This window comes from Solanum stenotomum, chromosome 2, assembly GCF_019186545.1.
Source record: "Solanum stenotomum isolate F172 chromosome 2, ASM1918654v1, whole genome shotgun sequence".
Classification (NCBI taxonomy): Eukaryota; Viridiplantae; Streptophyta; class Magnoliopsida; order Solanales; family Solanaceae; genus Solanum; species Solanum stenotomum.
In genome coordinates this window covers 9117275-9131321 of record NC_064283.1, presented here as the reverse complement: position 1 = coordinate 9131321, position 14047 = coordinate 9117275, and the positions used below count along the sequence as shown (strand labels likewise).

The window sequence follows — 14047 nt, the reverse complement described above, 5'->3', positions numbered from 1 at the left end:
ACTATGAAATATATGAATATGGCAAGTAATCTACTAAAACACCCTTATAATTAATTCATTACAAATTATATTATGGCAAGTAAAAAAAAAATTATCAAATAATTTTAACTTAAAAGATTGGAGTCTTCTTATTGTTTTCGGTCAACTTCTTAAATATTTTTGGAAGACTTACAAATATAAACAAAAAACAAGTCAAAAAAAGGAATTATAATTCAAATGCTAAATCTAAAAACTTTATAGATATATCTCAAACTAGGTAAAGAATTTATAAAAGACAACTCAGCGTAATATTTTAAAATAAGGGAAAAGAATGCAATATATCAAAATCAAACATTGAAAGCTAGAGGTTTATATTCCCGTGGATTATAATATATGACATAGTTTTATAATTTATGAAAAAAATGACGTCAACAATATAGACTCATGTACTCTTGAGGAAATAATAAGCTCTCGTATTATCTCTTACTATTATTAATATTATTTCTTCACTTCAAATTAGGTATGTTCTTGAAAAATAATGGTTAAATTAATTAATAATTAACTAATATGTCATTAGTAAAGAAAATTGCAATTAACACTAACGACAATGATATTGTTTGAAGTAGTCGAGAGATATAAACTAGTGTGACTAATTCTTGAGTATCGATTTATGTCCTTCTCAAATTCTCATTAAGTAGTTTTATCAAAGAACATGTCGTTACTTATTACGATCAATTTCGAATTAAGTAAAAGAATTTCACAACTTTAGCCTATTTGTATCGTCTTCTTTCTTTAAAATTAAGTCGCCATCTAATTTTAGAAAATTATTTTAAAGGCATTTGAAAACCTAATTTAAAATGAGAGTAGGACAAGAGAGTTCAAATAGTTTTACAAGAAAAGAATTAAACGCCTCAAAAAATTTATAAATACACAATTACCAATATAGCTGAAATATAACTTGAAAGGAAACTATATTAAAACTGAAACTAGAAAGAGACTTAACCTAGCCAATATAATTTTAGATGAAAAGGGAAGTTGGTCTCTTCAGCAAATATGCAATATATTTAGAGAGAAAACATAGAGATTATTAGTTTCAAACACCTTGAAACAAGTGAATTTTAAAAAAAAAAACTAAAAAATTAGAAGCTCATGAAGTTGTAGATTAATTTTGTGATGATATAGGTAGTTAAAGAGGTGTCACGTTTTGGTATTTCGATAAGAGAACAATGACTCAATGAGTAAAATTTTTATCACAATTTGTGTTTTCATAATGTGCATGGTTAATGGTTTATACATGATCTTAAAAAGGAAATATGTTAATGAATGTCTAAACGCACTTTGAAATAGCATGCATCAGAAGTATTTTACTTGATATGATACTTAAAACATTATTCTAATCTAAGCCATTATTTCAGATGTTCTCACTATTACTAGACATGTTTTACCATCATGTGCATGAGACATGATTACCCGATTTGATAAGAAGTTAAATGTCATTTATTATGTTGAAAATGTTTTCATATGAGTACCTATTGTTTATAAAGAAAAATATAAATAGAGTAGATCTTGTCGAATCCTGTAAGCTAAGGCGAATATGTTAAATTTGATGCACCTTTAATTATTTACAGATTGTCGTTATACCCTCGTTAGTAGGAAGATAAAACTAGCATACACTTATCAATCTCCCTTGAATAGAGACCTACTATTATATTTAACTCCTTAACGAGGGTTCATAATTATTGTCTTATCTCTTTAAATAGAAAGATACATCAATTACATGATTTATTCTTAAATACCTCTCAAACATAAGATTTTATATGACATATTTACCAAATTTATAATTGGGTTAATTGAATTCTACTAGAAGAATAATTATTGCTACCATTTTTATAAGAGCATTTATTTTATGATATTTTCTAAGTATTATATATGTTGAGGTTTTTTCTATTAAGATATATGTCGAGTTCTGAATGTTAAAAATTAATGAGAAATGAAGGGAAGAAAAATTGATTCTCTCACATTGGTGGGAGAAAAGAGCTTTCAAGTGCTTAAATGCTTAAATATATACAAGCATTCCTTCATATCGTCGGCGTTGCTCGTTTGGCTAGGCTTTGACTTTGAACAATGATTGAGAGATTATATTTTTGACAAAATTTTGATCCAATATTTTTTCCTCATGTGCAAATCTCACCAGACGCATCTCTTTAGTGCATTGTTTGGAAGTACAGTATGTGAACACCTAACATTTGACGTATTAAATTGCTTCTATTATACATATAGAAAATTATGTAATTACAAGACTTAATATCATCAATTGGGATCCATGAATTCGTATTAAATAAAAATAAAAAAAGGAAGTTATATTTATATACAATTCAGTTCGCCTCTTTTCTCTCTCATGTACCTTCAATTTCTCCTAAAATCTCTTCCAAATCAGTTTTGAATTTCAAATTTTCATCAAAATTTTCAGGTAACCGCCAAAACGTGTCTGTCACGACCCAAACCATCGTGATTGACACCCACACTAATCCTCCGGTGGGAGAACCGTTACTACAACCCAACTAACCAAATTAATGAAAAATCAAAGCACTTAAAGTTACGGAAGCAAATTTAAATGTCTAAAGGAAAAATAGGGAGTTCCCATAAACTCCAAAAGTCTAACAAAATAATTGCGGAAATAATGCTTAGAACTTGAATGTCAATGTACCAAAACATCTACTAACGACGAGTCTAAGAAAATGGGTGCAACCCCAAACTAAACATTATAAGAATATCTAAAGTACTAGTCTAAGTCCGAATAGAATGGACTAAACATAACGAGAACTCATTGCAGCCTGGAATTAAGAACTGGATTGTAACATCTCGCACCTAGAAACGACTATAAAGAGTTTAAAATATGAAAATATTGATTTTTGGAAAGAATAAGGAAATCTGGAAATTTTGTCTAAGTTAAGAAAGTGAGTTTTGGCCATTTTCAAACGGCCATAACTCCTAGCTCAGGATGAGTTAGGAGAAGATCTTGACATTTTTGGAAATACCTTGTAGAGATCTTTCTAACGCCGCCGAGATTGCACGATTTCAACTTCGTATGAGTGAGATATGCCTTCCGGAAGTTGGGTTGTTGGATCGAGGAAAGTTTCAATCCGGATTTAGGGAAGGGCAAAATAGTCTTTTCTCTAATTAATTTCCTAATTCGTTTTTAGGGATTTATAGGGGTAAAAACAGAACTTAATTCAGTTTTGAAAAGTTAGAATACGCTTAGGGCTTGGAGAAGAGAGAAAGAAAGAAAGAACGGGAGAAGAAGGCAAGAATTAGCCAAGATCATTCAAGATTGCGAGTGGAATTCGTCGGGGGTGATCCCTATTTAGGTATGTGAGATTTCTTTCGTGTTGGGTTAGTTCACCCACACACTAACTTGTTTCAATTCAGCGAAATTGGAGTTGTTTGAATGTTAAGAAAGTGAAGTTCTTGAAGAACATTTTTGAATTCTTATGGGTTGATTGTTGAATGCCTAGTGTTGAATTGATTTATGTTTCCAGGTTATTTTGCGAGTTAGATTGGTTGTATATTGAGGGTACAATTGATCCTAGGGGTTTGGGGAAAGTATCATGGAAGTTTGGAGGGTTTAGAGATGAAAAACGGAGGAGAAAAGTCGAGAACACATGGGTACATGGGTTGGGGCGTCGCGCCTCTCAGCGCGCCCCAAAATGTTTTGAGGTTTGGCCTCTGGCGCGTAGCCCCAGCCAGAGCGCCCCACCCAGCTCTCTGAGGTTTGGCCTCTGGCGTGTCGCCCCAGCCAGAGCGGCCCCACCCAGCTCTCTAAGGTTTGGGGCCTGGCGCCCCACGCCTCTCAGAGCGCCAAAGACACCAGTTCTTCCCATTCGTTTCCCACCTTCTCGTACGTATTCCTAAGTGATGTACCTATGTTTCCTAGTTGATTCTAACATTCTAAAATACATCTAAACATCATGAAATCATCCATAAACATGAGATCATGAACCTTGAATCCATAATCCAATTCAAGGAAAGTTAAGTTCAAAGTCAAGAGAAGTAAGAGTCAAGTCAAGATGAGTTCTTAGAGTTTTCCAAAAGCCTTTTCCAAATGTTTTAACTTTGTTTTAAGACTTAAAGTTCAAGTTGAGTAAAGAGTAAAAAGTAAAGTTTGAAGTTCATTTCTTCAAAGTATATGGGGACTAAGTATTCCCAAAGAGATTTAAAAATTTTCACATTTAAGTAAGAACGAAAACTAAGATTTCCAAAGAGCCTTCAGGCTAGTTTTCAGAAAAGAGTAATAGCTTTCTAAATGAAGCAAGCAAGGGAACTGAGATTTCCAAGATAGCCTTTGAGCTAAGTTTTTGAGCACTAATCTCAAATCACAGAAGAAGTATGTTTTAAAAACATAAGATCTAGTATATTTTGGGAGTAGTATTGAGCACCGAATTGGGGGAGCGTTCAAAGAACCCACAGCCCCCATAGAACCATGTAGCCATCATGGGTAAAAGAGGTTCATACTTTTTAGATGAATCTTTTTCAAATTAGACTAGTGGATCCATTAGGTAGTTCAGGTTCTGTACCTATGGCCGGGTATAGAATGCTTTGGTAGCGTGAGGTTGATCGTTGTATCATCACTATAGCTCTTATGTGATGGTTGTCGGTTAGAGAAACTCCCACAACAGTTATTGTATTTTTATATATATCAGTTCATTTGTATTTCTACATATATCTCAGATTTATTGTATCTTTGCATACACACAGAGTTTATAGCATATTTTAAACAGCTTTTCTTTATATTGCACTTGCTTTAAATTGCTTTATATTTAAATGAGTCAGTCATGTTGAGTTGAGTGAGCCATGTAGGTTATTCAGTTTCTTTCAAATTCCTTCTAGCCTATGTATGGTTTAGCATTCCAACTCGCATACTCGTACATTCAATGTATTGATGCCAGTTGACCTACATCTTATTATGATGCAGATGTTGATAACTAGGATCAACATCCAGCACCTCGTTGATCTAGTTGAGCAGCTCAGAGTCAATGGTGAGCCTCTTTGCATTCCGGAGGACTCTTTTATTTGCTTTCAGTCTTTCATTTATTAGGATGTTGTGGGGTTTGTCCCAACATCCATTTCAGTATTTTAGAGGCTTCATAGACAGTCAGATAGTTATTAGTTCAGATGTCTTTCTTTATCTTTCAGATGTTGTTTAAGACTTAAGTGTCATTTTGGCCAACTTATTATTCTTTAAGTTATTATTTGAGACTATTTCATTGAGTTAAGTCTTCCGCTGAGTTAAGTAAGCCAGGATAAGGGTTCGCTTGGAGCCAGAAATGGTCTCCGAGTGCTGGCCATTCCCAGGGTGTAGGCTCGGGGCGTGACATGGATCACCCTTGAATTCGATCTCGATCACTGGTCTTCTAAACGAGGTCTGTCAGTAGTCGCCTGAAGATGCCTTGTACTTAACAAAGAAAGAGCAAATGCAGTATCAATACACAACCACAGTGTACTGGTAGAATCGCGCGGCTATCCCAATATGTGAAACATATACAAGTAACCACAACATAATAAAACAGTCATATACCGAACATATACAATATCAGTCTTCATTTCAGGATCAACGAACAATTCCACATTCTCAAATACATCTATATAACAAGTCAATGGTCTTCTCATGGAACCCACACCCAAACTGTTAGTGTACCGATATGTGGTACCCTATCAAAGTTAGTGTGCCGGTCGTGACACCCGATCCCATATATACGTCGTAATGTGGCACCCGATCCAAGTTCGTGTGTTGGAACGTAACACTTGATCCATTTCAACAAGCCACTATCACAACCACAATGTACATTCTCATAATCATGCAATCAAGTGTTGATTCATGGCATACAATTATACATTCATATTCATTTATGATTAGTGTGATCAATAATGCAACATCGGCAGACATACATGCACTACTAGAAAAGTGCATATTACATGGGGATTTATTTGCGGATTATATATGAAAATTCGCAGATAACCTAGTTTCCTGCAGATTTTCCTACCAAAAGAAATTTGATGGTAAAACCTTCCTAGGTAATTATTACCTGCAGATTTTAAAATCCCCAAATAAATTATCTGGGAGTTGTAAAACCTCATCTAAATTACTTACGAAGTTTCTTGCAAAAATATTAAAAGTTCGCAAGAAAATCTGCAAGTAATTAGTTTTTAATTCAATTTTACATATTATGTACAATACTTTTCAGGGATATACACAATTACAGCCCAGTGCCACCCTAATATTAATTATATTGTTCTTAATTCATTTTTTATATCATTAATTCCTGTTTCTTTTAATGATTTATGATATAGCTCTTATCTTTGGTAAATTTAATTAAGATACTTGCTTTAATGCTGCCAACTTAAATCAACATTACACGTAATATGGAATGAGAATTTGCTCAACATAATGTCCAATATGCTATTGTCTGTAGCCGATGTGGTACAAAGAGACTAAATGATTATTATAATCCTCACAACTTTTCATCCACTAAATTAGAATATAAAATTAATTTTTTATCCGAAAAAAATACAGTTAATAAGGGACGGAATTTTACATACAATCAACTTTAAATAAATTAATAAATGTTAATGACATTGCTAGAAAAAAGTAAATGGTGAAAAATACCAGAGTTATTTCATATTTATTTCTTAAGATTAAATACTAAGTTTAATCTCTAGAATCAAAATTTCAAGTATTTAATTCAAGCAAAATTCTCAAGTAAATTTTTCTAGTACCAGAGTTATTTCATATTTATTATTAAATAAAATTCTTAGGTAAATCCCCAAAAAGAAATTTTCAATTGAATCCGCAAATAAAATGATCCCCGTGTAATTTTCCAGGTAATGTAATCCTTAGGTAAATCCCTAGGAAAAAATTCCCAACTAAATTTGCAGAATTAAAATCCTTAGACAAATCCCCAGGTAAGGAAATCTCCAAGTAAATCCGCATATAACTATCCCTAACTAAATTCGCTGAATTAAAATCTTAGATAAATTCCCAGGTAAGAAAATCTGCAAGTAAATCCGCATATAACTATCCCTAACTAAATTCGCACATAGATTTACCTGGGAATTGTTCAACGAATAAATAAAGGAATTTATTTTATTAATTTACTTGAGAATTTAGCTATGAAAACATTTTTTGCGGATAAAATTCCCACATAATTCCCTAGGTAATATTTTGCGCAAAATGGCGCCAAATTTAACCACAGATGTTCTTGGGAAAATAATTTCTACAAGTAAAATATTCTAGAATTTAGGAATTTTAGATTTTGCCATGAAAATCCGCAGGAAAAATCTGCAGACAAAATCCCCAAGTAACTTCCCTAGGTAATTCACAGTTTTCTTGTAGTGATGCATTAAAATGAAGTAATTACTAACATCCATCACGCCAACATAAGATCACAACCATCACCTATCCCGAACAAAGCTTGAACCCTCCTAAGAAACTTGATTCTTCCTTTTACAGATTCTTTCCACTTGTTCTTGGTCAACAAACAAACAATTCAATACGGGGATCAATAATTAAGTTCTAATTTACCTGATTTATGACAAACCCAATAACCCAAGAGGCCAAGACCCAAGTTATGACCCTAAGGTGCAGTTAGGGCTTTTTCCCACAATCCAAACAATTTCAAAACCCTACCCACCAATAATTACCCGTGAATTTACACTACACGGATCGAATAATGGATTCGGGGAGTAAAAACCTTATCTTTAGCCTCAAGAATTGTGAAAAACTGTCAAGAAGTCGCCCTAGTTCATCTTCTAACTCTTAAGAATGAAGTTTGCAGAATAATGACATTTTTGGGGTTTATTTCTTACTCAATTAGCGACTGGCCTGCTATGGTGGGCCCCATCCCGCCACAGCGGCCCCGCCCTGGCGCCTTACACGGAGACATAACCTCGGAATTAGAGTTTCAAACCCCCATTTCACAACACACCTTCAACCCATGACACTCAGAAACTACCCGTTCACGCTAAAATCAGTTTCGAGAGTTCTACTCACCCAAATTCAATTTCGTAAAGTCGTACGGGTTCCTTAACATCTTAGCTATCTACGGATGCGATCAAATTCATTATTAGACCTCTCATTTGTTACCAGATTTCCCTAGACCTCACTGACTTCGATTTCGTCCAAATCTGAACTAGGCTAAGAAATTTCAAGTTACTACGAAAAAGTTAAATGGCCCAAAAAATTTCCCCGATGGCTTTTCTATAAGGATGGGAACAGGTCGTTATAGTGTCTAAATCAATTTGTTTTTTTTTTCTATTTTTCAAGTTATTTCTCAAATACTCATTCCTCACATAAAAAAAAACAATTTAAAAATAATTTTGCATACAAATGGAACGTATTTCGCAATTTATACAAATTAGAGATTTCATAACAAACAAAATATAGCTATGGAGCTCAAATAGCAAAACTATAGCTATAGCACACTAATCTGATAATTATCTTTGTTATTCCTAAAATTTACTCTTCTTATATCTACTTAGTTAGTTCATATGTAATTAAACTTCGTAATATATAAAGAAATAATCCAGTAGCTTTCTCTTTTATGATTATCACAACCTCAATATAGTTCTTGAAACGGTAACTAATGAAATATGGCATTGGCCAAGCCTGATTGAGGAAGAGTTACAAGGTAAAAACAACTATTTTCTTAAAATGATACTCTCATTACATATGTAACTCGATTTTGATTGATGATACATGCATCAATTTCTCTCAATTGTATTTATAGAACTAACATGAATATATATATCATAAACATTTCAACAATTGATAGTGCTAAGATCACCCATTTTGGAATTCAAACAGGCATCTACAGCATCCCCAACACTCAGGAAAATCCACCTTTTTCCAAGTTCATCTACAAATTTTGCTACCTTCAACTTGTTGATTACTTTCCACCTTGGATTTGCTAGAGCTAACTGAAAAAAAATTTCAAAAAATCAATGAGTATATATAATTCAATGAATTACAATTTATGTGACTTATGGTCTATAACAAGTCATAGACAGATATCTGTGTGATTATAAAACATCTCATTCAGAATAAAAATAAGAGATTAAGTCAAGCATTTCTAAATAAAAACTATGAGATTCATTTTTGGATGGATTAAAAAAATATCATGCCACATAATTTTGGACATTTATTGACATTTTTTTGGTCACATTATTAGAGAGAAACTAACTTGTATGCCTTGTGATACCAATTCTCTGTGCAACTCCTCCAATGCAACAATTCCTGATGTATCAATGCTCATTACACCTGAAAAACAATGTCATCAATGTAAAATTTTGGCCTATTTGTAGTATCGCGATTTCTAGAATTTGACGGGACTTTTCTAATATATTTTTTTTATTTTTTTTGTAGTTGTGTGAACAGAAATTAAAGAAGCTTACTTGACATGTCTAGCACTAAAATACTAATCTTTCCCTTGGACTGCTCTTCACTTCTACTTGTCACTGTGCTCAATATCCTAATTGGAAAAAGAAAAAAAAAAGGAAATTATAAACAATTATTTAATAAATTTCATTTTTATTTTCATTTTCCTCTGTATAATTTAAAATATATACCTTCCTCTTATGAAATTAGCATTTGCAAAGCATAGTGAAGCATTGTTCACTCTAATAATCAAAATTCCTTGAGTTTCAGTGGCCACTGGAAATTGAGTAATGTCACAAAAAGTGCCTGTTCCAGGTAGTCTGCCTTGGAGTTCTACACTTGGTCTGATGGTACCAAGTATTATTTTACCAAATGAAATTCCAACCTGCAGTAATGAAATTATTAGTGGCGGTCAATAAAGTGATGAAAATTAAGTTACAAATGCTATTAAAGACAAAATAACGTAACGCAAGTTGATCTAAATACTATTATTATAAGTGGATTTTGATGGTTAAATTTGAGATTTTTATACGTGGAATCAGATGAATTGTACCTTATCCATAAAGCATAGACAAGTTGTTGTTTTGTGGGCAAATGGTTACTAAAAGTTGAAAAAGAACATGACAGATGATCAAAGAGTGGACATGAGTCTATTATTTTTGGAACCAAAGAAAGAGCATCATCACCTACTGTCCATGTATTGTTTACTAGTAAAAGAATCGAACAAATGGAACCCACAAATGACTTAAAAAAGGACCATCTATGTCTTTTAATTATTTGATATTTCACATCAACATAAAATTCTCAACTTTTTGTCTTTTATATAAAATTCATATAATTAGCCAAGATATTGTAATTAGGTATTATAGATTTTTTTTTATTTCCTACCCAATATGTGCAACCCTCTTGGGCTTCCAAATTCTATTTCAAAGGTAAAGCACTCCTACCAATGACGATTTCATTTTCAAGAATCAAATTCGAGATCTCTGGTACTTAGTAGTTAGCACTAAAGGCCGAGGAGAATCTTGAAGTTCGGATATGTTTTAACGTGAATTCAGTAGCTTTTGTTTAGATCATATATATGTGTGTGTGTCAGAAATCTATAAAATATCTATAACTATTTGACCATGAACTATAATATTAACTTGAATCTATAAAAGCCTATAGGAACCCAGCCATAAATTTCAAATCTTGGATTTATCTCTATCCGACCATAACCTTTGGTGGTAAAGAGATTCTATTTTATATTACGGGTCAATCATACTTTACTAGTAGTGCTAAGAGGCAATATAGGCCAATAAACCATTGTACTAAGTCAACCCTTTCTGTAGCGGGCTCGAGACTAAAAGAATGGTTGGAATAACAAACATCCATCTCTTTCATTTTTTGGATACCCATATAACCATCGAAGGCTATTGAAGTGACTGATTCCTTGACATTAAGAGGCATTAAAAAAGAAGAGTTATCTCATCATTTCTATCTAGTCCCGATAGACTTGATGTTAAGAAAAACTCTCTTGCAGAAAGGTTGGCTAGAGATTTCTCGTAAAAACATTAGCCCGTCTGGCTAAGTTCACAATTCTTGTATATAGATGTATAAAATAGAGACAATATAGTTACCGCTATTATAAGACCAATTTCGACAGAGCCAAAGAGTACTCCCAAGAAAGCAGCAATGCAAATGATAAAATCTGTCTTGTCCACTTTCCAAATGTGAAATGCTTCACTAATGTCAATTAATCCTGGTAGAGCTGATATGATAATTGATGCCAGTATTGCCAGTGGAGTATAGTATAATAGCTTTGTTAACAACTCAAGTGATATCAGAACTGTTATTGCCATAACTATGTTTGACACAACAGTTTCACATCCAGCACTGAAATTCACTGCTGTTCTCGAAAATGAACCTACAACAATCATATAACATATTGAAGTATGTGACCATCTCGTCTAAAAACTTAAAAGGTTTGTCTAATTGAAAGTTTACCAGTTGCTGTGTAGCAAGAAGTTAAAGATCCTACAAGGTTCATACATCCCATGGCTACCATTTCTTTGTTACCATCAAGATGATAGCCTTTCATTGAAGCGAAAGATCGACCAACGGCAATCGCCTCCTAAGATATAACATGTTGGAATAAGGATCTTTTTTTTTATATGAAATTGAGAGAAAAAAGGGTAGAGAGACAGACAGTGAGAGCGACGATAGCACAAATAAGTCCAATTTTCGCGATTTCTCCAATGTGTGGACTGTTGAACTGTAATTGATGAAGTGAACTTGGATTGATACCCCCTTTGAAGTGTTTTACAATCTTGACTCCATGTTGATCAGCTTTTGTTAGATAAACTATCAAAGTGGATAGTACAACTGATAAAAGAGGAGCAATTGCTGGTAGCCAGAACAGTTTCTTGTTCCTTTTCCCCTGTAGTTTTTCAAAGTTTCAAAGAGATTAATAAAATACAAATAAAAAACAATTACCATATGATAAGAGAAAAAAGATTAAGAAACAAAAACAAGTTACTTACAATGAACCTTGTCATTAGGATGAAGATGAGGAAGGAACAGCCAAGTACAAAATTCAATGGAAACCACTACAAATGCAAAGGAAATTTTCTTAAGATGAAAAAACCAACTGATTATTTCTCAGATGGTCACTCGACTAATAACTATTATCTCGGAATGTTCACTTTCTTTGTTGAAGAAAACTGAGATAATAACTATTAATCGAGTGACCGGAACAGAATTTTTTCCAAATAAAATAAAGGCCTCACTGGCTCATTATGAAGTGATTTATAAACAGCTTCCAACACAGACACCACATCAGTCTTGGTAGTAAAATGGTTAATTCCTAGCAAACCCTTTAATTGTTGAAGGCCTATAACAATGGCTGCACCTCCCATGAATCCAACTATGGCAGCATGTGATAGAAAATCCACTAGAAATCCCAACCTGATACCCGAAAAATTAACAGCAATTTTCCAGGAAATGCATATTCATTGAAAAAACAGAGTACAGAATACCTGAATAGTCCAAAAACTGCCTGAAATGCACCAGTGAAGAATGTGGCAGTGAAAACAAGATTCCTATAAGCGATATGATCAATGGCAGGGTCTATAATTTTGGAAACCAGTGCAGAAATCAGAAGTGATACAACAGCAACAGGGCCAATAGCGATCTCTCGGGAACTTCCCATCACAGCATATATCAGTGGTGGAACAACACTAGTGTCTAGAACAAAAAAAAGGAAGACAAATCATAAACTATATCAACAAGAATCAGATAAATGAACCAAATTGGTATTTTTCAACTTACATAAGCCATATTGAGGATCAAGTTTCGCAAGATTAGCATATCCAATACTCTGCAAGAAGATATAACAGAATCAATGTATAGAAAATATATTACTCGTGTAAAGGTCTGAACATGTTTTCAGACCCTTACACGACTAATAAAATAGGATCTTTTTTTATTACCTGAGGTATGCAGAGACTAGCAAGAGTTAAGCCAGCCATTACGTCATGCTTAAACTTTGTACCTTTATAATTTCTTCCCCAGCTAAGGATTGGAAATAAGCCTTTCAAGAATGAAAAGAAAACTCCATTTCTTGATTGTTTTTTGGTTTTGTCAACATTTTTTTTAACAGAACTAATGAGTTGATGGAAAAAACTTGGTGGATTAGGAGAAGTAAGGAGCCATTGAGTTCTCTGATTCCTTGCAGTATCAGTAGATGCATCAAGCTGTTGTAGCTCAATGTTGAAACTCTCATTGGCTAGTGAACCCATTCTATTTTTTTTTTTTTGTTTGTGTTAACTGGAGCTGAACTCCTTTTTTCTCATAATCCAGATGAGGTATAAATACTACTCCCTCTGTACTTTTTTTTTTACCACTCACCAGGAACTTTTCGGGTTTTTTTTTCCTCTCGGTGACTTGAATCGCAATCTTAAAATGGGAGGTGGAGGGTGTCATGGTAAACTCCTTCTTGTTTACTCTCTCACTACCTCGGTGACTCGAACCCCAATCTTAAAATGGGAGGTGGAAGGTGTGATGGTGGACTCCTTCTTGTTGACTCTCAATACATTGCTGACTCGAATAGACAATCTTAAAATGGGAGGTGGAGGGTGTGATGGTCAACTCCTCGTTAATTGTTGACTTTCTCACTAATGTCTGATTTAAAATTTAAGATAATAAAGAAGAATTGTATTTTGATACCTTAAAGTAAAGATATGTACTCCCTTCGTCTCATTTAATATGAGTTAGTTTGACTCGATGTGGAGTTTAAGAAATGAAGATATTTGAAATTTGTGGTCTAAAATAAGATATAGATATTTGTGTAGTTATAAATCATTTCATAAAGTTAAATTGTTACTTAATACAGAAATGTGTTATTTTCTATGGGACTGACTAAAAGAGAAAATAAGTCATATAAATTAGAGCAGAGGAAATAGTAGATACCAAAATATTTTTAATCTTGTGATTTTAACTTTGTCATAAAAAGTTAAAAATTCAAGAATTGTCATAAAGGAAAGAGAGTTCTCTTTTAAATCGACTAAAAATAAAAGTAATGCACGTAATTTAAAGAAAGGAAATAATATATATATTCTATGAATTATTTTAAATCACAATAATTTATTATTATTTAAA

General features: G+C 33.2%; 1 protein-coding gene across 1 annotated transcript; it reads right to left on the bottom strand.

Moving 5' to 3' along the window:
• Positions 1–8616: 8616 nt before the first annotated feature.
• Positions 8617–13231, bottom strand: LOC125855493 (low affinity sulfate transporter 3-like). Its single transcript, XM_049535215.1, has 12 exons — positions 12880–13231; positions 12719–12767; positions 12427–12634; positions 12178–12355; positions 11932–11997; positions 11598–11828; positions 11396–11522; positions 11029–11315; positions 9601–9794; positions 9427–9503; positions 9216–9292; positions 8617–8952 (listed from the first exon to the last, which is right to left on the bottom strand). Exons 1-12 carry the CDS (start codon positions 13186–13188, stop codon positions 8794–8796), a joined length of 1962 nt encoding a protein of 653 aa, XP_049391172.1. The 5' UTR covers positions 13189–13231; the 3' UTR covers positions 8617–8793.
• Positions 13232–14047: the final 816 nt, after the last annotated feature.

Bases quoted from the DNA above. Each gene is read 5' to 3' on its own strand.
- LOC125855493 (XM_049535215.1), bottom strand. From the start codon at position 13,188: ATGGGTTCACTAGCCAATGAGAGTTTCAACATTGAGCTACAACAGCTT. The intron at 11,523-11,597 runs GTCTGTCTCTCT...GTTATATCTTAG, and splicing joins GTGCTATCGTCGCTCTCACT to GAGGCGATTGCCGTTGGTCG. The intron at 11,316-11,395 runs GTAAACTTTCAA...TGATTGTTGTAG, and splicing joins TTCTTGCTACACAGCAACTG to GTTCATTTTCGAGAACAGCA.